Raw genomic sequence first — 23425 nt, forward strand, 5'->3', positions numbered from 1 at the left:
CTGTGTTTGCGTTCACTTAAGGCATATGTTTACTAGGATACTCGCCGAGACAGGCGTTTTTTGACATAATTTTGAGTGAATTTGTCCACTGAAGTGCAAGCAGGCATGAGAGAGAGCTCAACTTCGCACGCTGTCGGAGGCCCTGTCCCAATTGGCACATTTCTATGCACTTTCGGTCTTGTGGACTTACAATGGCTGTCGCGTGTGCGTGTCCGTTAAGTCCACGAGACCGTAGGGTGTCCCATTTGTCAATTTTAGGCTTCAGAAGGGTGCTTGCTTCTGATGTTGTCACAACATTGTATTGTTAGAATTCAAAAAAACTGTTACTGGTCAATTGGCGACTGACACTGTTTCATTCACTCGTCAACACCGATTTTTACTCGCATTTGGCGCTTGTCGAGTGTTAAATTTAGACCCTGTAAATATAAATATATATATATATATATTTGTTAAATCTAAAAACTATTGCAATTAAAATTGTATTTTTTTGTAAAGAAAAAATGTTTAATAAAATATATTAATACATTTAAAAGTATTAATATATTTAATATATAATAATAATGATAATTTATTATAACTCATAAATATATAACAGTATTTTTTTTACCTTATTTCTTACCTTATTTTACATAATATATAAATTTACATAATAAATAAATTTTGTAAAAAATAAAACAATTTTTTTTTTAATTACCATTAATCCAACAATTTATTGATTTTTATTTAATATTTATTTATTCAAAAATGTATTATTTTTTCATTTTTGTTTTGCCAAAATATTGCCACGGAAATACCAAAAATTCAGGACAATCAGAAACTATCCTTACTATTGAGCCTTATGTACGAGGTGTCTTAAGAGCAATCCGAACCAGACCTATCTCTTTTGATTAAATTTGCAAATGCAAACAGTAACTTAAAACACAGCCAAAACAAAGCACGAAATTTGACTGAGGTTTTTATCTGCATTTTTATGGTCAGCTGATATGCCTGGTTTAGACTGAAAGGCGCAGACTCGCGCATGCAGCCAGGTGATACCTATTAAAAAAGAATGAGAACGTGAGAGAAGAAGATGGATAGATAAAGAAAAGAAACAGAACAGGGGACAGATGGAAAGAGAGAGGAACATGCGGGGGTGGGGACTGACAGAAAGCTGGCGGACTAAGAGAGATATCCAAAGAGATAGAGATTACCAGAAAGAAAAAAGAAAATTTGCCACTTCCTGTGTGGTAATTAGATATTGACCTGCTGCTCTCTCAGTGTGAGAGCTTGTCGCCGTCAGCGGCTGCACTTAATGTGTGATGACTCTCAGCACGACACCACCTGCCCAAAAGCAACCGGACACACACACACACACACGGTGACCTTCTAACCAGCCTGCACAGCACACACAACAGCGCCACAGATCCTATGACAAAAGCGAGTGTGTGTGTGGTAGATGACACCACTAAATAATTAAGTGAATAGAAAGTGAGGATCACCCCTATCAGCTCACACCGATCTTACAGACGAAACATCTCGTCACTATATAAGCATCTATATTTGGTTTTTGTTTTCTGAATTTGGCTTTGTAATAGTGGCTAAAAGTGTGAAAGCTGACGACATACACATGGAAACACTGCAAATGTCATCTTTCATTACTAGAAAATTGAAAACAGCTGAATACACACACAAAGAACAAAAGAAACGATGAGAGAGTTGAGAGTTGGAAAAACCAGAATGAGAGTGGTGGACAGAGGAAAATAGATTCAAAAGCCAAAAAAAAAAAAAAAAACCCCAAACAAACAGAAAAATAGAGTATACAATATAATATGTTATACTTTTATGCTTTTATGTTTTTATGGTATGTGTGTATTTTTTATGTGTTTGTACCTGGTATTCCCTATATTATGGGGACTAAATGTCCCCAAAAGGATAGTAATGCATGTAATTTTTTACCTTTTTTTTTCTTCATTAGGAAAACAGCTTATAAATCAAATAAAATGATTTTTTTTGAAAATGTAAAAATGCAGAATGTTTTCTCTGATGGGTAGGGTTAGGGTTAGGGGATATAATATACAGTTTGTACAGTATAAAAATCATTATGTCTATGGAAATTCCCCATAAAACATGAAAACCCAATGTGTGTGTGTGTGTGTGTGTAAGCGTGTGTGCGCAATGTACATCTGCAATGATACCTGCACTGCGGCACAAGAACAGAGGAAACAGGAGAAGAGCGCTCTCGTTCTCTCACAGACAAGCCTGATGCAATTTTGAAAAAATATCAGAATAATATTTACTTTGAGTAAAGCTCATGTTGAGAGATTCACTGTCGGACAACAGAGTCTGAGAAAATGAGGAAGATCAGGGTCCAAAACTAACTTTTTACCACACCTGCTAATGGAAGATGCACTGAAAAAATAAAAATAAAAATGTCTTAAAATGTTGTTTATAATAAATGTTGTAACTTTTCCAATGAGATAAATGTTGTTAGAAGATGTACAAGTTACTTCATCTTAGAATTTGAATTGCTCATGAAAACTCTTCAATCTGGAAGTTATTTTTTATTGAATAGGCTACATTTAAGTGATTTAAATTACAGTATGGTTTACAGTAGAAGTCTTAAGTGTGTGTCAAGCGGTAACAGTGGTTATCTAATTCCTGATGAGATATAATTGTGCTCTTGTGGTAATGTTACTGACTGCGTATTCCTTGTGGAGAAAAACATACAGTACTGCTCTGAGAGAGAACCAGAGCCGATGGGCTGGAATTACATGCCAGCACACTGACGTTTCTACTGAGTCAGAACACACACACACACACACACACACACACACACACACACACACACACACACACACACACACACACAGTCTCTGGTGCTGAGGTCTGTCCTCTGAACTCTTGTCACAAATTATTGATGCTCTTGAAACTGAAGGACTTATTCAGTCTGCATGTGTGCATCACATTCTAAAGAGAAAGACACACAAAGTGTGTGGTTGTTGAGCCCAGGGACTTGTATGTCCTACATAAGTTTGGACTGAGTGACTGAGACTTTACAAAAGAGAGAAAACACTGAATTATAAAAAGTTCTGAGTGGAACACAAAATATTTTTTTCCCCTTTCATATTTTCTATTGTTGCAGGTGATTTTTATCATTTAATTGGGACATTCTCATTCTAGACTAGTAGTTCTCAACCAGGGGGCCGGGGGCTAGCAGGGAGCATCAACAAACTTCCAAAGGGGCCTCAAGATGACTCAATTATTTAAAATAAGACAAAACAAGCATTAAAATAAGAAACAAAAACAACAAAAAATCAGGATATTTCTTGCTATTTGGTTATTTTCATAATTGATATAAATCTTTGTAGTTATGTTAAGCTCTAAAATATTAGATGGGGTATAAATTGTGAGTGGGGGGCCTTTAAATAAGTATTGTTGGACAATGGGGGGGGCTTGAAGTCAAAAAGGTTGAGATCCATTTATTCTATATAGAACCTGATTGGGCCAAAATCTCTGCAGTGCTGGATGAGTCATCAATATTTTTGGTCCATTTTTCTAGAGGAGAAGGACTGCAAATTTTAAATTTGTTTATCTGGTAAAAGTTAATTTTGCCAAGTACAATAGTATAAGATATTGGCCTCAATGCTAATGAACATGGACTAAAACAGTGGTTCTCAATCAGGGGGCCGATGCCACAGGGGGTCTCAGCAAACTTCCAAGGGGGCTTCAAGACGACTTAAAATGACTCAAACTTAGACAAAACACTAAAATATGGTAAAACAACTAAAATAAAGATATTTCACTTAATTTACTCTAAAATATGTTAAATTGTAATTTTAAAAAAAAGAGAAGCACTGGAGTAAAAGAGACAAAAATTAAGAATCTCTCCAGGCAACTTTTTTATTTTTGTCAGACCAACTCAGCAAATATCAAAACTGTCTTCAAACAGGGAGTCATATTAGTCAAGATGAACAAGGGGCTTGAAATCTTTTGTAAAAAGCCACTTGTTCTTCACTGAGTTTGACTTTGTGATGATGTCAATGTAAGCTAGTCTGCAAATAAGCAAAGCAAACCTTCCCTTTAGGAAGAGCAAATCTCTGCTACAGATTGCCAGGGGACTGCAGCCTTCATGAATGTTTGTGTTTATAGAAGTGTGAAAAGCACACTGATTCTCCAGGGTCTGTGTATCATCTTGTCCTTAAAAGCTTTAGAGGACTGATTTTATGTTCTTATAATACTGCACACATATGTATACTTTTATACAAATTCCTTGAAGGAATAGTTCACCAAAAATGTTGCTCTATCCTCTGCGCTTGCGCGTTCGTAATTAAGTAATGCGTCGGGTCAGAGGTTACTCTAACACCGCAAATCGATGCCATATGGCCGTCTGCCAGAAGCTAGATATTATAGTTAATGAAGTTCTAAATATGGATTTTTTTTTCAATAAAAACCCATCGCTTCCCTTCAGAAGGCCTTTATTAACCCCCTGGAGCCGTGTGGAGTACTTTTACGATGGATGGATGCACTTTTTTTTTGCTTCAAAATCGGGCCCCCCATTCACTGCCAATATTAAGATTGTAAGAGCATGGATATTTTTAAATATATCTTAGATTGTGTTAGTTTGAAAGACGATATTCATATACACCGATGGCTTGAGGGTGAGTAAATCATAGGATAATTTTCATTTTTGGGTGAAATAACCCTTTAATCCTCACATTAATATAGAGATGTGCACATACTGACTTGTCCTGTTGCACTTTAGCAAAGCAATATATGGTCACTTACACTACCATTCAAATTTTTTTTTTTTTTTTAAAGTAATGAATACAGCAATTTATTTAGCAATGATGCATTTAATTGATCAAAATTAACAGTAAAGACATTTATAATAAAAATAAAATCTATTTCAAATAAATGCTGTTCTTTTGAACTTTCTCTTTTCTTCATCAAAGAATCCTGGAAAAAAAATTATCACGGTTTCCACAAAAAAATTGGGCAGCACAACTGTTTTTGATAATAATAATACATTCTTCTTGAGCACCAAATCATCATATTAGAATGATTTCTAAAGGATCATGTGACACTGAAGACTGGAGTACAGGAATACATTACTATACAAAACAGTTGTTTTGAATGGTAATTGTTAGGAAATTAGTCCCGAAGCATGCCTCATCCCAGTCCTCTTAATTAGCAATTGAATGAACAATCACTCAGCGCTGAGGGAGATTAAAAAGTCTCATTTTTATTTAGCTGGGTCAGAGATTATATAGAAAGAGTACAAGGGGTGTAGGATAGATTTAACCAATGAGAGAGAGAATACATCATATAGCTCATGGTATAGGAATGTGATACATATAGAAAAACAAGTCTAAATATGGTCATCTCCAGGTCAGGTACCCATGCCTTCCTGGGGATCCAAGAAGACCCTCTCCCATACTTGCAATACAAAAGGCAGGGACCATTCCCTGTTTCCCCATTTGACCATAGAGGACTCAAACCTTACATGGGAGGGGTTCCGGTACATAAAGAAAACCGGATGTTATAGTATAGAATACAGCTTCAACAGAGGACAAAAGACCCTCTGTCTATCTTCCTTCAATGCTGAGACCAAGACTTTAAACATAAAATCTTTCAGTAATAATATTTCAGAATATTACAGTTTTTATTGTATTCCTGACAAAATAAATGCAGCCTTGGTGAGCATAAATTCTCTTTCAAAAACATTAAAAAATCTTACCAACCCCAAAATTTTGAACAGCATGTACTGTAACTTTTAGCCATGATGAAACCTCCATCAGACCATCGGAAGTTATCATCAGTTAATAACATTAACTAGAAATCATTTTATCTTTTACACCATTGGAATATTAAGAGTATGCATTATATAAGTGTTCATAAGATGTGGCACCATCCTTACAGTGCCAATGGAATGACAAGGCTTACATGAAGAAGCATCTCTGCCAGCAGCAAGATCACTCTTTTTTCAGTCTCTCTCTCTCTAGCATAAGGAGTTTATTTCACTTTAGAATAATCATTTAGTTTTCCATCCAAAGAACTGTAGTAGAAACAACTTTGGTGGTCTAGCAATGGTTAAAGCTTGTATTTTTATCTTGAGAGGATGTTCTGGACCAGAGGGAATCCCTGCCAGATCTTGTCTTCTCTGACCAGCTATTAGTACTGATGAATATCTCCAGGCAGCACAGTGCCAGCTGTACAAAAAGCGTTTAAACCACTGTAATGGCAGCAGACACATCAATACCGCCCTTAGAGGACTGTTCGGTGTGAGATATATTACTATGAGTGTGTCAATTATTTTTACACATGTCGATACATCCAGAAAAAAGCCTTTCTGATCTGGCATGAGGGTCTATTTGTGTGCGCGACTCTAGGGTGACTGACCTTAAAAGTGTGAGTCATGAAGTGCTTGTTCAAGTGCAGATAACACTGAACACTTCATCCAGTATGTGATTGAATGAGTGCGCGTGTAAGTGACCTTGCTGTACCATCTGTTATGCCGTGAGATGTAGACCAGGCTAGGTCTGGGCCTCAAAGTACAGATTAAATAATCTGATTACGGCACACTGGGATTAGCTCCCTCTGAATCGCCTCCATCACAAAAGAGCCAGACTCACTTTGCGGAGTTTACTGAAGCAATCTTTGTACCAACCAGAACTGAGGAAGTTAAACTAATATATATATATGATAATTAAATTATATGGTAATGAATTATTTATTGTATATGGAATGTTTATTGTATATGTTTAATGTCTTCTTTATGTGTACACAAATTTATGTCTGAAAATTTTCAACTCTTTATACCAGTGGTTCTCAACCAGGGGGGCCAGGGCAAGATGGCTTAGAATGATTTAAAATAAGACAAAAAATGTGACCCTGGACCACAAAACTAGTCATAAGTCGCATGAGTATATTTGTAGCAATAGCCAACAATACATTGCATGGGTCAAAATGACCGATTTTTCTTTTATGCCAAAAATCATTAGGATATTAAAGAAAGATCATGATATTTTGTAAATTTCCTACTGTAAATATATCAAAAATTTATTTTTGTGAGTGGATATGCATTGCTAAGGACTTCATTTGGACAACTTTAAAGGCGATTTTCTCAATATTTTGATTTTTTTGCACCCTCAGATTCCAGGCTTTCAAGTAGTTGTATCTCGGCCAAATATTGTCCTATCCTATCCTAATCGAGTAAAAAGTCAAGATTTTTTTTAAATTAATATCAGTTTTTCTAGTTATGTCAAGCTCTATAATATTTTATCAGTAAAAAAAATTAAAAAAATTAAAATAATTGTAATAATTTAAAACTTTTGGAATTATGGAATTTAATTATTTATAATTATTTTATTTAATTATTTTAATATATTGCCCTCCTAGTTTCTGTAAATAAAAAAAGTTTCTATTGCTTTGTCATTATAGCAGAAGTACCAGATATATCTTGGAGGACATCTGAATACTGTTTTTGATGATAAGGGCCCTTGGTGCCAAAAAAGTTAAAAATCATTCATTTGGACCAATGGAAAAATTAAGAAATCTCTTTAATCAATTAATAATAATGAGATTAAATATTCCAATGATGAGAAAATTTAATTCATATACCCAGAATAGTCATGTAACCCCTGCACAGCTCAACCAACACACACATTTAAAGGAGAAAAGAAAAGAAAATAATAGAATAGAAAAAAGAAAAATAAAGGGGGGCGGGGGGGTTGTTGCAATATAATTTCATTTGTTATGCGCTTTCTAAAATTAACTTTAAACAAAAATCTATAATCCTTCTTGTTAAAGTATACCCTCTATATCCCCTCCTGTTCTTCTCTATCCATTATTCTATCCTCCCATCTGTCTATATACTTCATCCACTAAGCCAAGCAGCTTTGCCAGAGTGTGGGGCATCTGTGTACATGTTCTTGATTGGAACACTGAATCACTGCCCCAAATTACAATCACAGCAGGACACACAGATTCTTAACGTCTCAAAGGGGTTGTCTGAGGATTCCTTTCTTTATTCTGTCTCCACACAGACATACTGTACACACAGTTTCTCTTCTCCTCAGCACTTAAGCCACATTCTCTCTGACGCTTGACACTGATTGTTCATTACAGCTCTAGTTAAAGAAGAGCTGATGGTCAGCTGTGCCACAGAATTCATTCCATCAGAATGGACTGTTCTTTCTCAGCTCCTCCACCAACAAAGGATTACATTAATAAATAATGGTGTGGTGTGGATGTGGAACCTGAACCAGGCCCTCCACGCATGTCCCCACCGGTGGAGCGGCATCACAGCAGCTCTGACCTGAGGGGGCAGTTACGCTACATCAACACTAAGGAAAGACGAGGAGAGGGTAATCTGACCTTGAGTATCCGCTCCACTCACAGACGTCCCTTGGACAGAATGTGATAATGAGACCTAACAGATCCAATCAAGCCCATTTAAAGCTGAAGTCATTTTATGCATAGACAACTATTAGTAAGCCACTTTTAAGCTGACATAAAACTGTAAAGAAAGTGCAGAAATTACACACTTCACCTTTAACCCCCTACAACAACAAATCCTTCATACCCCTAAATATAGTCCAATAACATTGATCCATTGACGTATAAGTTCCTATGTAAAACAGAGAGTCAATTAGCTAAAAAGCTTCTGTCATATAAATAATAGAGTCATATATCAGTACAAAAGAAGCTATGAAATGCTCTATTTATTGATTATGTGCTCAATACAAGGTGAAACATGAACATTCGGATGTTATATAGGATGTAGAGGGCATACACAGATTAATTACAGTATTAATTTATTAAATGCATTATTAAATTTAGAACAATCTATATCTTGAGGGGTAAATGATAAATGACTTCATAAATACATAAATTACATAAATCACTTATATTGACTTTATATACTCATATTAATTATACTTTAAATACTTATGTTTACTTTATATGTATACATATATAATATATACTCAATCTTTATGCTTCATAAGCTTCATTGACTTTTAAAATATGAAATACTTTTTTTTTTTTTACATTTTTTTAAAATTGTATTCATTATTACATTCCATTATAATCATTCACTGTTTCTACATCCTGAAACCAAATTCATCCCTATCAAAACAATACCAGTAAGATCCTAAACATAAATGCAACTCTATTCTATAACAAGCAAATCCAAATAAGAGTATGATTTGACCTTTTCTCTGATCTTATTAAATCATGCACTTCATTATGACCTTAATATTAGTCGCGTTTCCTCTGCAGGAACTTTCCTCAGGAACTAGGGACTGTGGTACTCGGTGTGTTTCGACCACAGGGACCAGGGTCTAAATGAAGTTCCGGGTAAAAATTTCCCCCTCAGAAAGTCCCTGCTCACGAGAGGTGCTTTCGGGGGTGGGACTTGGGTGCTGAAAATGCTGATTGGATGAAATCCAGCGGGAACTGGAAAGTCGCACGAAGTCCTATGTCACTGGACTAATCTTCATGGTACTTTATGGCGAGTTCACACTGAATGATTTTAGGCCCGATTTTCACTTGCCGACAGATTTTGCGAAATCGCCGTCAAATGCCCAAAATCGGAGGCAAATCGGTGCTTGTTCACGCGAGCGACAATCACACAGAGTGAATTATCACTGACGCCCGTGAGATATTTGGCATGCTAAATATCTGAACCTGTCTGCGATTCAAAATCCTGCTGTGTAAAATGTGTTCTGATGGAAAATGACATTGGCAAGATACAGGGCAGCGAGAAGTTCGGGGAGGAGTTATAGACCCACGTCTCCCCAACCATTTACTCCTCCATAATATTTAGCGTACAGACAATTTGGATAACAAGCTTCTTGCGGGCTAAAATTTTTAATAACAATTCCAGTCTTGCGCGAGAACTCCGGCCTTATGTGTGACCTCGCGTTATTTCTTTATCACTTCTCGCGTGTTTGGTTGTGAAACGTAGTTTGTGGACCAGACAGAGTTGTCGGTAATTCTTTCTTAAGTCATGCAATGTGTAACCCCCTGTTGCCAATCCATTGTGCAATGTGCACACAGCAGCAACTAAATGCTACCCCAGATAGTCGTGCAGTGTGAAAAGAACAGTGATCTGACAAATTGTTCCAGTTAATTTCAGTGTAAACATGACTATTGACTAGTTCCACATCATGGACACCTGTGTCCTCATCCTTGGTCACTCGTTGTCTATACCATCTGTACCCAGGTAACCCAGCCCACTCACATTCTGGAAACACAAGCTCAGCTAGGCTAATTACATGTAACAGGATCTGTGTTCCTCCCCCTCCTCCCAGCTACACCGTCCTGCTGCAGCACACCCCTCCCCTCCTCATTTCCTTCCTCCCCTCCCACAGACACTCACCTGCAGTGTATGGACTACACTATGTACTGGTGCATCTGTAATGTACATACTGGAATGTCACCAGTTGTTCTCTCAATCTCTCTCTTTCTTAGGTTAATGAAATAATATTTAAATTGGTTTACATTGGCAGTATCTAATAATCATTATAGACACACTAATGAAAATTTTAAATCCAAATTACATGCATACAAGTTGATTAATATTTTCATAGAGTAAGCTGTGCACATTCTTAGTGTTTGTGTCCCTCTAGTTGCTCTTTCCAAAATAGCAAAAAACTAAACTTAACTATTTATTAGGTAAATTATTGATTTGCCAATTAAATAAATAATATATATTTTACACATTTATTTTGTAATAAATAATTGTAATGGTGTGATTGTGTGTGTGTGTGTATATATATATATATATATATATTATATAAGAAATAAGGTTTATATAAGAAAAACTGTGAGGGACTGACAAAGTCTGCTTTTTTCTCCATACAAAGTAAATGGTGTCTGAAACTGTCATTCTGCCTATATATCATCACCTTTTATGTTCCACAGAAGACAGTTATAGGCTGAGGATGATGAATCCACATGAGGATCTGATAACAAAATTTCAATTTTTGTATGAACTATCCCTTTAAGAGCACATTTGAACTCCACTAAAACATGATCACAATGAATGCTACTTCATTTCATCTATTCGCTTTCCGTATCCGCATCTCGTGCCTATCACAGGCCAGTACCGGGAATTTCCACTCGCGTGGCTCCGCCTCGTGTTTGACGCAGAAAGCGGCCTATAGGGAATGAGACAGCTGGGATGCTGATGGTGGTGCATCGCCGCGAGCATCACTGCGACAGCAACCGGCGCGGCACGCAGCAGCGCCGTTAAACAAACCGCTGACAAGCTTAAAGAAAACTGCGCGGAAGTCGCCAGTATGTGTTACCTTCCATCACATTTAAGCAGGTAAACTCACACACAAGCGCTATGATTGATCTATGACTAGACAAAACTGTCTGCGTAATCATTTTTGCCCTGCTCTTACACCGCTAAGTCATCAGTTTTGACGCATTCGCTGCAGCGCGTCTGTGAACATTCAGTTCTGCGATGTTGCTAAGGGATCTTTTCTGCATTGACAGCTTTAGCAGATCTCCCAGTGTCCCTGGCAACGGCTGTAAACTACGTACATCAGCTGCTCAACACCGGCATTCTCACTGCGCACTTCTGTGTGCTACGCACTTGCTAACTCTCCACGTCATTCCGCATATAACATGATAAAACCACGCTGATGAGGCAGATTGCGCAACTCAGTCTGACATTCCTTTCACCCCAACGCAGTTACAAACTGTAGGCTACATTGGCGATTCTCCATTCAAATTCGACCTTTCGAGTCATTATTCAGAACCGAATCTATTAAATCTGCCCTGTCAGTGATTACCCCGCGCGAGGTTATGTCGCAAATGCAGGAAATAAGCCGGTTTTAGTACAGACTCCCGGTAACCGCATTATGACGCATGTGGACTTCAGCGATGGACCGGCTCTGAGGTGTGTGTGACTGTGCGTGTTTGGACACCAGACACTTTAAAACACTCCGCAATGCCGGTCGTGTCCATAAAGATGACCAAAACGCACATTCAGAACATCCGGATTAACTGTTCAGAACAGGAGGCGCGCGCTGCGGTCAGTAAGTACACAGGGAAGGATATCGCTAAAGGGGGTGCTGGAGGGGGGGCCCCACAGATGCACTCAAACAGTCCTAAAACATGTAAAAAAACAACAACAACCTGACATACAGCTTTTAAATGTCAATAAGTAGAGACAGACTCCACAGAATCATGAGGCAAAGTCAGCCGCGCTGAGTTTGAGTGTAACTGCGCAGCGTTGCCCTTTAGAAAGTCTCTGACTAGCATAACCCGATTAGACTGGCTCGTGAAGGTTAAAATAACCGTTCAGATATTATCATTCAGACAACACCGACAAGCTTTCAATTAAGATAACAGCTGAAAACGTTATCTGCGTATCCGCTGACTATGACGACAGCATTCTGAAAGTTTATAAACGCAGTTCCGCTATATCTGCTGCTGAGCATTCATGTGGGCTAATAACAATTTCACAATTATAGCGTGTAATTTATAACGTGTGATTACAGAACGTCCTGTCCCATCAGTGTCGCAGTCTAGAAATCCGCATATAAGTCAATGTCATTCTGTCACTTTATGTCTGACAGCGTAGGGCATGACGCTGCATTTTGCAGGATTTAAAGTTTGTATAATGAAGTTTAAATTCATGGGGAAAAAATGTTTTCATTCTTTTCTGTTTGCTATGATGCAGTAAAAGAGAGATGTCTTACCCCCATGATTGCGCAGTCAGTCCGTCCTCTTCAGGTAATATGAGAGTGATGGAGAGAGTGACAGCCTTTTACGAAGAGAGAATGTCAGTCATCAAAAATGATCTTAAGAAAGACGATAATTATACTTGGTTTGAAACTTTGTTTCAGAGCTTTACCTTGGCTGAGGCACCTAAAGCGCGTATTCTTTCACGTCAAGGTATAAAATAAGTTACTCTTTGCAACATTAAGTTAAATGAAAATGCACAACCTTGTAAATATTAAATGCAGACAAACTAAATGGTCAAATGAAATTCGACGGCAAAGTCATTTCGCAGGGATGCCGGTCTCGTGCGCTGCTCTTGGTAGTTGCGATAAAAGCCGGCAAAACTAAGCCGCACTGCAGCCTGTTTTATGATCTGGTGTCCCTCCGCAGCACTGCCAGCTGGAAAGAAGCAACTCCGCCTACCACTCCGCCTGGAAAGAAGCGCCGGTGGATGTGAGAGATGCGCTTATCCAACTGACCGACCTCATAAACGAGCACCTCACGAGAACCGCCCACATTTACGCTCCCAGCCAATAGACGCACGCACGCCCTAATATCGACGTATCATCGGTCCAATCAACACGCAGGCAGCTGGTACAAGCCACCAATCAGATACAGACAAAACTCCTCCTGCGGCAATGCAGAATTCCAAAGTCGCACAGCATCACCGTGTGCTCTGAGAAAATCTCATTTTTGATAAAATGGACTAACCATAAGCTAAGTCATAATCGGTGTGATTGCATGATTAATGTTTTGTAAACGTGTTTGGTATATTGTTTCTTTCAGTGTTTTTTTTATTACATGTATTAAATTTGTTGTCAGAGAATATGAACACTGCAGCAGGCCTTAAGCATCTGAAGCAGTAGGATTTAAATCTTTATATATATATATATATAATATTTTTGGTAACATTTGGTAACATTTTACAATAAGGTTCATTAGTTAATGTATTAACTAACATGAATTCACCATGAGCAATACATTTGTTACTGTATTTACTAATCTTTGTTAACATCAGTTAATGAAAATAGTTGTTCATTGTTTGTTCATGTTAGTTCACAGTGCATTATCTAATGTTAACAATATTTTAATAATGTATTAGTAAATGATGAAATTAACATTAACAAAGATTAATAAATGCTGTAGAAGTGCAGTTCATTCTTAGTTCATGCTAACTAATGTAGTTAACTAATGCTAACTAATGAACCTTATTGTAAAGTGTTACCAATCTTTTTTGCAGTTATCAGATTGATTTTAATGCACCAGTTTTGGTCTCTTCATTATGTGTGGTGTATGTCTGTATTAGATATGAATCTTTTATTTCCGCACTGGAATAATGAAAGGAAATTGTAGCTTCTTTACATAAGAATGCCTAATGCTTCACTTGTGGCAAATATCTATTTTCTGTGCTTCATTTTAACTAGGCCTACATAAGTTACTCTCTCTATTACCATCTGTTTCCTTTACTCTCCTGTACCAAACATCTTAGTTAAGTTCATTTACCTTTGTAAATCTTAATTATTGTTACTTTAATGCTATTAGCTGTGCCCAGAATAATTAGTACAGTATCATGAACAGGATACTGCAGGAATAGCTTTATACTGCATACCGATTTACAGTATTGGAACAGAACAGGTGACTGCACACAAAATGTCAAAGTTCATTAGAAAGAGAGATAATCAAAGTGTGACCTTAGGCTCAGTGACCCTAGAAAGGTCAAGCTTACAACTTAAGTACATTCTGTCACCTTAAAATAATACAGAATTGAGTATACATGTTTCTTAGAAAGAACATGAATAACACAAATTCATATGTTTATGAATTGTACAATTTGTATGTATAATCAGACCCACCATCTACAGACTCCTCTATACTACTACTACTAACCTGTGTTCATGACCTAGACTACCAGTGTAGTAACCTACTCTAAAGATAGACAAAATGCATGCACCTCTTTACAATAACTCCATGTCAACCACAAAAAAAAAAAAAAAAAAAAGAAAGAAAAAAGATTTAATCATTGATTCTTATTTAAACACATTTAGCTTCATTTTCTCTGAATACATGCACTAGCACACACATCTAGGGCCAGTGGGTTGATTTGCAATGGAAAGTAGTGATTCTATAATATGCAGGGGAGACACATTGTACTGTTTTTGATCTTTGGTAAACTTGGCAATGGCACACATATTTGTACAAGAAGAAACCTGTAAATCAGTGTTTATGCATGTATGGACTATTGCAATGACTGGTATTTAGCTTGATCTTGTCTGTCCAAAAGCAGTAGTAGTTACTAAATTGCTTTTAGCCACATTTGATACAGTGTCTATAGTTTAATCAACTGTGTACCACAGTTAAAGCCCCTCAGAGTAGGCAGCATTGTCTGTGGCATATTGCTAATAAAGTTTTTTCTGAATTTTTAAAGAACCAAAATGGCTGACACCATGTATGCTCTATCCTTCTTTAACCTTTGGCAGCATCCCCACCCCCCCACCTCCTCGCTGCAGAGAGAAGTAGAAGGGGGAAAAAATCTCCATCTCTATGGTAACAGCGGTCAGGTGGTTTTTATCTCTTAGTCATTATGCTGACTCATAAAATGGGGGATCGAAGAAGAGAGGGAGACAGTCAAAGAAACCCTCATTTTAATCTGTGGCAGTTACATCGCCACATAGAGTAGTGTGAGAACATCGATGCTAATTCGCTGCATGTGTGTGTGAGAACTGAATCCCTCATAATCTGCTACATTGCTTCATCTCTGTTGCGACCAGTATAATCAGAAGAGAGAAAATGAATAAAAGGAGAGTTAAATGCTAAAAATCGTTCAGAGTACTACAAGTACAGCGTACCAGAAAGTGCAAATGATTATAGTAAATTAAGTGCAAGCAGTAAATGTATAATTAAATATATTATTATATAAATAATTTATATAAACAGATATACTATCCATTTTAAAAATATTAAATATATAATTTAATTATTTTATATATATATTAAGATTTCAATTATATATAGTACTACTGTATATATAATGGAATTTATAAAATATATACACTACCATTAAAATGTTTGGGGTCTGAAATAAATCATTTTATTTAGCAAGGATGCATTTAATTGATCAAATATGACAGTAAAGACATTTATAATGTTACAAAAGATTTCTATTTCAAATAATACTTCTTTTGAACTTCTATTCATCAGAGAATCATGAAAAAATGTGTCACGATTTCCACAAAAATATTAAGCGGCACACTTTTTCAACATTGATAATAATAAGAAATGTTTCTTGAGCACAAAATCATCATTTATGAATGATTTCTGAAGGATCATGTGACACTGAAGACTGGAGTAATGATGCTGAAAATTCAGCTTTAAATAATTTACATTTGTAAACATTAAAATAGAAAACAGTTATTTTAAATTTTAGTTCACAATATGCCTTTACTGTTTTTTTTTTTTATGAAATAAATGCAGCCTTGGTGAAATTATATATATATATATATATATATATATATATATATGTTCACTGATCAGATCAGGAGTGTTAATCTAATCGCTCACATTTGAGTCTAGTCTAAACTAGGTCAGAACGCTCAGAATAGGTGACACTCTGTCAAAGATACGAACAGTGAATCTAAAAGGAGCTAGGAAGTTCCCCAAATCAGTTTCTTTGTTCTTAAACTGAAAATAGGAAGAATGCGTGAGTATATCTGGGTGCAGCAGCTGGTATTCTGAGCCAATTAATCATATGAACATGGTTTTGTGCTGCTTGACAGAGAACAGAACATTCTCTCCCAGGAGCGATGTGCTTTTTTACCATGGCGCATCTTAAGTAATTGCACAGCTCAGATGCTGTGATGGTATGACTGCTGACTCTGCAGTCTGTCGTGATGCTGCGTGAGCGTGAGGTTACAGTGCTTGATTCAGAAAGTCATCTGCTTACTGGGGGCACTTTTGCTTTAAGAGCCCGATAGCCAATCAGAAGGCCAAACAGTAGGAGTAGGGTGTCCTTGTAAACGACCTTGCAGGGTTGAGAGTCGTAACTGGGTGAGGAAACAACCTCAGTAAAGGTCACAGCAGGGAAATCAAAGCTGTATGTCAGTTCACAGAAATGTGAAATGATTTAGAGATAAAGAATGTGAGATACAGAGATGAACGAGGAGACAGTTGGAGTATTACGAGCACAGAGGTCTCTGCTACACACAAACGTCATCCCCTCCAGATTAAAGTGACCGCAAACCATGTGTCCTCGTTGCATAACGACTTCCCTGAAAGGAGTGGAGGACAAGATAGGAATAGACCAGGATTAAGGAGAGGAGGACAGGCATGAAAGAGGTGGAAAGAGGAAAAAAGAGAGGGGATGAGAGAGGTTTTGGGCCAAGGGTTTTAAAACAAGGAATCAAGTTGAGATTAAACGCTGCACTCTGTGTTTCTTTTATGTCAGGCTTTCGTGACTCCAAATCCTCAAGGCCTTTGAGCTGACAAAAACTCCTTATATGTACTGTGCCATATAAAGAGTTTCTAGTTAGATACATACAGATAGATGTGTCAGTCTACTATTAAACTATTCATCTATCATTAAAAAAAATAGATGTACTTTTCTGTATAGGGAACACTAGATGTAACAACTTTGAATAGTTCTCAGGATGTGTTTATTTTTGAAAGTCACTTTTTGTATACAGTGCATCCGGAAAGTATTCACAGCTCTTCACTTTTTCTACATTTTGTTATGTTACCGCCTTATTCCAAAAGAGATTAAATTCATTATTTTCCTCAAAATTCTACAAACAATACCCCATAATGACAACGTGAAAGAAGTTTGTTTGAAATCTTTGCAAATTTATTAAAAATAAAAAACAAAAACAAAAAATCACATGTACATAAGTATTCACAGCCTTTGCTCAATACTTTGTTGAAGCACCTTTGGCACCAATTACAGCCTCAAGTCTTTCTGAGTACGATGCAACAAGCTTGGCACACCTATTTTTGGGCAGTTTCTCCCATTCTTCTTTGCAGGACCTCTCAAGCTCCATCAGATTGTATGGGGAGCGTCGGTGGACAGCCATTTTTAAATCTCTCCAGAGCTGTTCAATCGGGTTCAAGTCTGGGCTCTGGCTGGGCCACTCAAAGACATTCACACAGTTGTCCCGTAGCCACTCCTTTGTTATCTTGGCTGTGTGCTTAGGGTCATTGTCCTGTCGGAAGATGAACCTTCACCTCAGTCTGAGGTCCAGAGCGCTCTGGAGCAGGTTTTCATCAAGGATGTCTCTGTACATTGCTGCTTTCATCTTTCCCTCGATCCTGACTAATTTCCCAGTTCCTGCCACTGAAAAATATCCTGGTAAAACACCTGGTATTGGCCAGGTGATGAGCGGTGCCTGGTTTCCTCCAGACATGATGCTTGCTCTTCAGGCCAAAGAGTTCAATCTTTGTTTCATCAGACCAGAGATTTTTGTTTCTCATGGTCTGAGAGTCCTCCAGGCAGGCTGTCATGTACCTTTTAGGGTGCGTTCACACTTGTAGTAGTTTGGTTCGTTTGGTCCGGACCAAAAAGAAAAAAAAAACATTTAGTCCTGGTCCGATTAGCGTTCAGATTGGCAATTTTATCACTGAACCAAAAGATACCGAACCTAAAGGCATAGGGATACGTTCACATCCTGATTGGTCGGATTTTATGACGTATTGCCTATTTTGACATGGAACTTACCGAACATCCAAAACAATGCTGTGTGCTAAGGTAAATGCGCTTGTTGTATGTGCGTAGCCTGCATATGATGGTATTTTGGCCAGCTGGGAACTCGTGAAGAGCTTATAAAATGTGTAAAGGAGTCAAAACAGCGGCGGGAATCACATGTTCAAATGAACCACACTAAAAGAGCAATCACACCAGGGTTTGTTTTAATCGAACCAAACATGACAAGTGTGAACACACCCTTACTGAGGAGTGGCTTCTGTCTAGCCACTCTACTATACAGGCCTGATTGGTAGAGTGCTGCAGAGATGATTGTTCTTCTGGAAGGTTCTCCTCTCTCCACAGAGAAACGCTGGAGCTCTGTCAGAGTGACCATCAGGTTCTTGGTCACCTCCCTGATTAAGGCTCTTCTCCCCAGATCGCTCAGTTTGGCTGGGCGACCCGCTCTATGAGGAGTCCTGGTGGTTCCAAACTTCTTCCATTTACGGATGATGGAGGCCACTGTGCTCATTGAGACTGATTTTTTTCTGTACCCTTCCCCAGATCTGTACCTCAATACAATCCTGTCTCGGAGGTCTACAGACAATTCCTTGGACTTCATGGCTTGGTTTGTGCTCTGACATGCACTGTTAACTGTTGGACCTTATATAGAGGGGTGTGTCTTTCCAATTCGTGTCCAATCAACTGAATTTACCACAGGTGGACTCCAATCAAGCTGTAGAAACATCTCAAGGATGATCAGTGGAAACAGGATGCACCTGAGCTCAATTTTGAGTGTCATGGCAAAGGCTGTGAATACTTATGTACATGGGATTTTTTCGTTTTTTATTTTTAATAAATTTGCAAAGATTTCAAACAAACTTCTTTCATGTTGTCATTATGGGGTATTGTTTGTAGAATTTTGAGGACAATAATGAATTTAATCCCTTTTGGAATAAGGCTGTAACATAACAAATGAAAAACACCAACAGAGTCTCATGGCATAACTATTTTATGTTCTGGCAAATTTGTGGCTTCCAGGTGCGTGTCCTCAGGTTTTATTAGCATTAGGCTAGCATTTAGTGCTATCTGAAACTGCTGTGTCGACAATGAATTCAGTTATGATAAAGCACATGCACGTGTGTATCACACACAGCTCAGTAGCTCATCTATCAATGCTTAAGGTAAAGTTTTTTTCTTTATTATAATGAAGAAGAAGAAGGTGTGTAGACACCACACCCTGAAGGTAATGTCATATTTGGCCCATTAGTCTGAAAAAGCGCTGTGGCTAAATTTTAGACACATCATCATTTTCCCTGCGTTTCTCTCTTTAGAATCGCACACAAATACGCAGACAAAAAATATCAAATCAGCATAATTTCGGTTGCCAGATTAGGTAGTGTGTTTGTGTGTTTCACACCTGCTCTAAAGGCATTTTATTGTACTCACATGCTGTATATGAACACACATACGTTGTTAGTGTACAGTGTAATGTCTGGGCTTCTGTATGGGTACAACATTTGTACAGCATTTTGTGATGATTTGGATGATACATTTTTTCCTTTAAAGGGGTCATTGAACTGAGAAATCAAATTTTCCTTGAGATTTTGACATATAAGAGGTCATCATGCTAAGAATATCCTGTTCATTTCAGAACTGAAAACTTCCTTGTTAGTCCAAACACAGCTTTAATTGTAACCAATCCCAGATAACAACTCCTGTGGAATGTGCCTCTTTATTACGTAATAGTGCGACAAAAGGCCGCTTCCGCAGAAGAAAATCACCGCCTACTTCATCATTGCAACTTTGGCCCAGCCCACCGTGAGATGACGGAGAGAGAAGAGCACAGGATCACTCACTGGGCTAAACATAACATTATCTTCCAAAGGATCCTAATGCTAGGAATGTGGTTATTTATTTTCAACAATGTGAATGTCTCTTGAGCATTATTTATTTGTATTGGGTACATTTCACTGTGGATTGTTTGGTAAATCAATCGCATTTCGCAGCAGGCTTTGCAAACAGACTTCACGATATGGACTCAACAGTAATGTGACAACATGTGAGTAACCATGTAAATTCTAATGCCTGATCTGTGACCAGTGATTTCTGATATGTAATGATTCATGTACAGTCAGATGTTCTTTGTGTCAGTAAATCAAACCAGTGACTAAACAGTCAACTTCACATTGTTTCTCTTAGTAGGATGAAAATAATCTGTTATTTAAAATTTGATTAAATCATATATAGAAATCGATCAATGCTATATGATCTAAATATAATGCCATAGATCTAAATGTAATGTTATAATCTACACTTTTCACAATTAGTTAACCTTGAGAGCTGTAACAGTAAAAACGTGCTAAAAGGTTTCGAGAGAGTTCCACTGTTCCACATGTAATAATTAACTATTTCTTATACAAATATGTTAGCCAATCACAGCAGTGGGCGTTTACACTGAAGTCTCACAGCAGACACACCCCTTAAAACAGAGCATTCAAATCAGAGGGCTAAAATCAAGGTAGGAAAAAACCTTTTATTTCTAAATTAAACAATTTTTGATGTAAAAATCATACTAACATTATAAGTGCACCCTAGGAAACATTATAAAACAATAAAAAAATGCAGTTCATGACCCCTTTAACAGTCCTCTCTTTTGATACTGCCATACCCCCGGAAACACGCACATGCAGAAAATTCACGATGGAAGGGAGTCTATAAATAGCAGCATGACATCACAGCCCCACCTCCACATCTGTTAGTCATGCTATTTATGCTTCACACACACAACGACACATCGATTCACATGCAAAGTTCCAGGCTCAGAAATCATGCTGGCATGTTGAATCAAACAACCAATCAAGCCTGTAGCTAATGCATGTCTAAGGACAGATTTTTCCACAAACATGCATCTGACATCCAAGACAGAGATTCTAATAATTTACTGCAGCATAACACAAAATGTCCGTACAACACAAGATCACGCTTTATGTCATCCTTCTAAGGACAAAGTCGATGCAATGATGGATTGAATTTTCAGTAAATAAATGACAGCTTGTGTGCAAAATTTAATTAAAAAAATATATATATACATACACGTCTGCTCTCTTTTACAAAAAACAAAAATATTATTTGGCCAAAACACATAATTCTGTATTATAAAACAGATAATTCTTGGTGCTGGCTTCTTTGTTTCTATTACCAACTTTTTGTAATGTCAAGGACTGTATTTTTTAGTGAAAGGATTCCGTTTAATGAATTTGCTTAATAAAATTGTTGAAGTTAAATCATGTTTCCTTAATGTTATTGTAATGTTTGGCTGCAGTAATACACACGACGCAGGAGATTCAGAGAAACAAACAGTATTTAATAATAAATCCAAGGAGGAACTCATAGAATGCCACCATCAAACATAAACAAGACCGAACCAAGAACAGAGGATGTGAACCATGTGCTTAAATATACCGAGATATTCTATATACAGGGAAATAATGAACAACAGGTGAACGTAATATGTAACTAAGGATACAAACTAGCGAACAGAACTCAGTCTAAAAGGGACAGGGAACACAATGGAAACCAAGACACAACTAAACAGACTTAGACAAAGTTATGTGGTAACTGTTTTGTAAAAGCAATAATGGACTTGTTTAATTATAGTTAGTTAAGTATAGTCCATGTTGTGTACAATTGTCACAGACAGCTTTACACTGACCTAAAAGTATCAAATATTCTAAATAATCAGTTATATAATGTTGCCGTATAATAATGTAAAGTATCTTCTATTATAATTGATTCTCTATTACACAACACATCATTAAAACAGGTCCTAAATCTGGAGTGGGATATAGTTCACAATGATAGCTTCCTTTCCCTTGTGAAGACCAAATGAAACCATGCTGGTTCAGGCTAGTTTATGCTGGTTTGGCTAGTGGACCAACACAGCTATTCTGTAGTTCACCATTAAAATGTAGCTGATCAAGCTGATTGACAAGCATATTCATGAAACTAGTTTAACTAGCAAATCGTGCTTTGTCAAAACAAGTCATTTTGCCGGCTAAACTAGTTTCATGAATTTCCATGTGTTTTTAGATTAATTAATTAATTAATGGAAATAATTATTTGATTTTGGACTCTGTTAACAGTTATGAAATGTCTTTCTTCAACAAATGTCTTTTGAGCATGTGATTCATAACACTACTTTTTGTGATGTACAGTACTCCCTTGTGATGAAGTGTGATATAAAAAGTGTGCCTGAAGAGACTACACTTTAAAGTTAAGTACAATTTAAAAAAAAAAAATGCACTTTGTAGTAATGACAAATAAAAAATTTGACACTAATAAGTACTCTTTTGAAAGGTATGCTAAAGTGTCACAAGGGCTTGTCAATTTGAGATCAACTAAAGTATCCATTTACTAGAGATAACAAAGTTACATACAATAAAAGTAAGCTTTTTAAAGAATTGTATACAATTTTGGTAACACTTTACAATAAGGTTCATTAGTTAAACATTAGTTAATGTATTAACTAACATGAACTAACCATGAGCAATACATTTGTTATTGTATTTACTAATCTTCGTTAACGTTAGTTAATGAAAATACAGTTGTTCATTGTTTGTTCATGTTTGTTCACAGTGCATTAGCTAATGTTAACAAGATTTTAATAATGTATTAGTAAATGTTGAAATTAACAAAGATTAATAAATGCTGTATAAGTGCAGTTCATTATTAGTTCATGTTAACTAGTGTAGTTAGCTAATGTTAACTAATGAACCTTATTGTAAAGTGTTACCCATTTTTGGTAATTTGTTAATAATGTTCAGCTAAAATTTCAAATGATCACTTAAAGAGTTTTGGTGCACCAAAAATATTCTCGTCGCTTTATAATATTAATATTGAAACACTGTACTCACATGAACTGATTTAAATATGTTTTTAGTACATTAATGGATCTTGAGAGAGGAAATGTCATTGCTGGCTATGCAGGCCTCACTGAGCCATCGGATTTCAACAAAAATATCTTAATTTGTGTTC

General features: G+C 36.9%; 1 protein-coding gene and 1 long non-coding RNA gene across 3 annotated transcripts in view; one reads left to right on the forward strand and one right to left on the reverse strand.

The window, feature by feature from the left end:
* Positions 1-13181, reverse strand: part of atp1a3b (ATPase Na+/K+ transporting subunit alpha 3b) — a 27597-nt gene extending 14416 nt beyond the window's left edge. The window contains exons 1-2 of one of the 2 annotated variants that reach the window (XM_051865017.1): positions 12854-13181; positions 12699-12763 (exon numbers count right to left, since the gene is read on the reverse strand). In XM_051865017.1, the coding sequence (XP_051720977.1) occupies positions 12699-12704 (6 nt within the window). In that variant the 5' untranslated portion in view covers positions 12705-12763; positions 12854-13181. The remainder of the gene's footprint in view (positions 1-12698; positions 12764-12853) is intronic. The other variant, XM_051865018.1, reaches the window with a different exon arrangement.
* LOC127496973 (uncharacterized) overlaps positions 10343-23425 on the forward strand; it is an 18773-nt gene continuing 5690 nt past the window's right edge. Inside the window, exon 1 of the long non-coding RNA XR_007925413.1 lies at positions 10343-11314. This is a non-coding gene — a long non-coding RNA (uncharacterized LOC127496973). The remainder of the gene's footprint in view (positions 11315-23425) is intronic.

This window comes from Ctenopharyngodon idella, chromosome 16 (assembly GCF_019924925.1).
Source record: "Ctenopharyngodon idella isolate HZGC_01 chromosome 16, HZGC01, whole genome shotgun sequence".
Taxonomy (NCBI): Eukaryota; Metazoa; Chordata; class Actinopteri; order Cypriniformes; family Xenocyprididae; genus Ctenopharyngodon; species Ctenopharyngodon idella.